The sequence below is a fragment of the Nanorana parkeri genome, unplaced genomic scaffold (assembly GCF_000935625.1).
Source record: "Nanorana parkeri isolate BGI_ZX_2015 unplaced genomic scaffold, ASM93562v1 scaffold109, whole genome shotgun sequence".
NCBI lineage: Eukaryota > Metazoa > Chordata > Amphibia > Anura > Dicroglossidae > Nanorana > Nanorana parkeri.
In genome coordinates, this window is record NW_017306377.1 from 277,700 (window position 1) to 280,424 (window position 2,725).

A 2,725-nucleotide genomic window follows, 5' to 3' on the forward strand; every position below is an offset into this window, starting at 1 on the left:
AAAAAAAAAAAAAAAAAATAGGGCTTGCTGCAGTAGATGGTCAGAAAACAGACACAGGACCATCCAGTTACCTATATAGACAATCATCTGATCTCCCCCTAGAAGAACCTTAAAGTATCTAAATCAGAGAACACATTTTTTTCTCTCCAGGCTCATTTCCTCCTGGGGATCCTGCCATTAACACACTTCCTGTCCTAGGGTGACAACACTCGCTGTCCCTATATAGGAGCACCAGAATGGTTTACTGATTTGGACCTCTATTAGATAGGAGGAAGGTGTATCATAGGTCTACAATACAATTGTCTGAGATTCCGGATTAATACACAGGGCGTTCAGGGGACAATTAAGTTATATCAGGAACAGCGGCGGTGTTTCTGTAACTGCAGAAAATGAATTTAGCATGAAATTAGAAATCGAATGCGGCCACCGCATCCAATGACTGCTTAGCTGAAATAGGACATTTTTTGTTGTTGGGATTAGATGTCCTATAATTCGCGAATGCGGGCTACTCTAGGTCAGGCTTTATACCCTCTGTAGGCCTCATCCTCAAGTCTTCAGCACAAACCTCGTTCCCATCCCCCGCACGGCCCCGGCCTGAGTATCCACGGCCCTCCTTCTCCTCCTGTGAGCCAAAATCGGTACGGACTATCCTTACCTGAGGAAGCTTGAGGAGAATGCCGGCTGACTGCATGAGCTCGCAACCCACACTGCGCAGGTCGGTCTCGGTGTCCCTATCCAGGCCGTCCATCGCTGAGGGAGTGAGGGCGCATTTTTCCTCGGAGATGAGGCAGTTCTCCAGAGAGATGAGCACCCCGGAATACAACTTATCTCCGATCAGAATGCCCTCATTGGAAGCAGCCGCCATCTTCTCTTCTTCCTCCGCGAGTCTCCGGCACTGGGGGTGCCCACACTCCTCTTCACGCCAGAGACCCTCCTACTCCCCCCGGCGTCATTGGCAGGCCCCGGGCTCGCCTCGACGTTGGTTGGACATCGAGTCTGTCAATCAACAGGTAGCGTACGTCAGACAACGTGAGCTAACGGCTAGTCGGTCCCGCCCATTTCCGTCCGGATTACTCAAATCTGGAGATTCTGATAAACAGGCGTGATGTCACCTACCCACAGTGCACCGCGAGCCAATGAGCTGCCTAAGGCGGAGTGACGTCAACGGGTGGTGTGATGACAATATTAGGAAAATATTTAGGATCAATGGTTGCTGGGTCCGCTCATGGAGGACACGAGATACCCACAAATATGAAGCCGATCAATAAACCATTAAAAATGATCAATTCTACCATGTCTATACATGTGCATTGTGGTAATGTAGCGTGTTGCAAAGGCTGTGTGACGTACATTGCCAATGTGTTCCTGCGGATAAGATACCCGGCTGCTGCCCATAGTAATGAGTGTGTATAGAGGTGTATCACCAATACACACTTTATTACCTGAATACACCCCCATGATCACTAATACCCCCCATATTACCTGAATACACCCCCATGGTCACTAATACACCCCCATGATCACCAATACACCCCTTATTACCTAAATACACCACTTATTACCTCAATACACCACTTATTATCTGAATACACCCCCATGATCACAAATACCCCCCCTCATTACCAGAGTACACCCCCATGGTCACTAATACCATCCATCACCCGAGTCAACCCTCCTGATCACCCCAGTCAACCCCCATAACCACTGATCCCCCTTTTACCCCCCCCCCCCCCGAGTCGACTCATGTGATCACCAATACCCCATATTACCCGAGTCAACCCCCATGATTACTAATAAACCCCCTTATCACCTGAGTTAAATAAATAGACATCACTACCACCTCTTTATCATTTGAGTTAACCCCCATGATCACTAATATTTGATCACTGCACATTACAGCCGCATAACGCTCTATGGGGCCATCTCCCAGCCGATGGACACAGACAGGAGAGGGAGACTTGCAGTGCTGGATGTCAACAAACAGTGCAGCAGTGGGATCATGTAGATCGGGGAGGGGGAGCAAAGAGACCAGTTCACACCAGATGGCAATTTGCCTTTTTCCAGATGGGCTCAGTTCACACCACTGTGCCAAAAAAAAAAAAAAATGTATGGCAAGCGGTACTTTTTTTTTCTTTCAGCGCACCTCAATGTGCCCATAAAACTTGTGAAATGTCACTTTTGACGCAGAGGTTTTGTCCTTCGTTTCCATCACATAGCACTATCTGGTCTCATCATCCTCCAGGTCTCTTTACAAGAGTGTAAGGGATGTCCCATTGGTAAATCTGGGGAGTTGCAGAATGGAGCCCACAATAGACTTCATTCACATACAGGTGAAACTCGAATAATTAGAATATCGTGCAAAAGTAATTGCAGTAAGTGCTGCAAAAGGGGCCCAAACCAAGTACGGAGTACATATGCATGCTTGTACTTTTCAGAGGTCCGATATTGTTCTATGTACAATCCTTGTTTTATTGATTGCATGTAATAATCCAATTTTGTGGATTTGGGGTTTACATGAGCTGTAAGCCATAATCATCACAATTATGACAAATCACAGCTTGAATTATCTTGCTTTGCATGTAATGAGTCTATCTCATATATTAGTTTCACCTTTTAAGTTGCATTAGTGAAAAAAATGAACTTTGCACGATATTCTAATTAGTCGAGTTTCACCTGTATCTATTTTGTTGACCCTGTGGGGGGGGGGGGGGGGTGGGTGGCTAAA

The 2,725-nt window shown here is 46.6% G+C and overlaps 1 protein-coding gene across 1 annotated transcript in view; it reads right to left on the minus strand.

The window, feature by feature from the left end:
* Nucleotides 1-2,725, minus strand: part of CCNL2 (cyclin L2) — an 18,584-nt gene that overhangs the window by 14,760 nt on the left and 1,099 nt on the right. Inside the window, exon 2 of the mRNA XM_018553077.1 lies at nucleotides 656-934. Within this exon, the coding sequence (XP_018408579.1) occupies nucleotides 656-934 (279 nt within the window). The remainder of the gene's footprint in view (nucleotides 1-655; nucleotides 935-2,725) is intronic.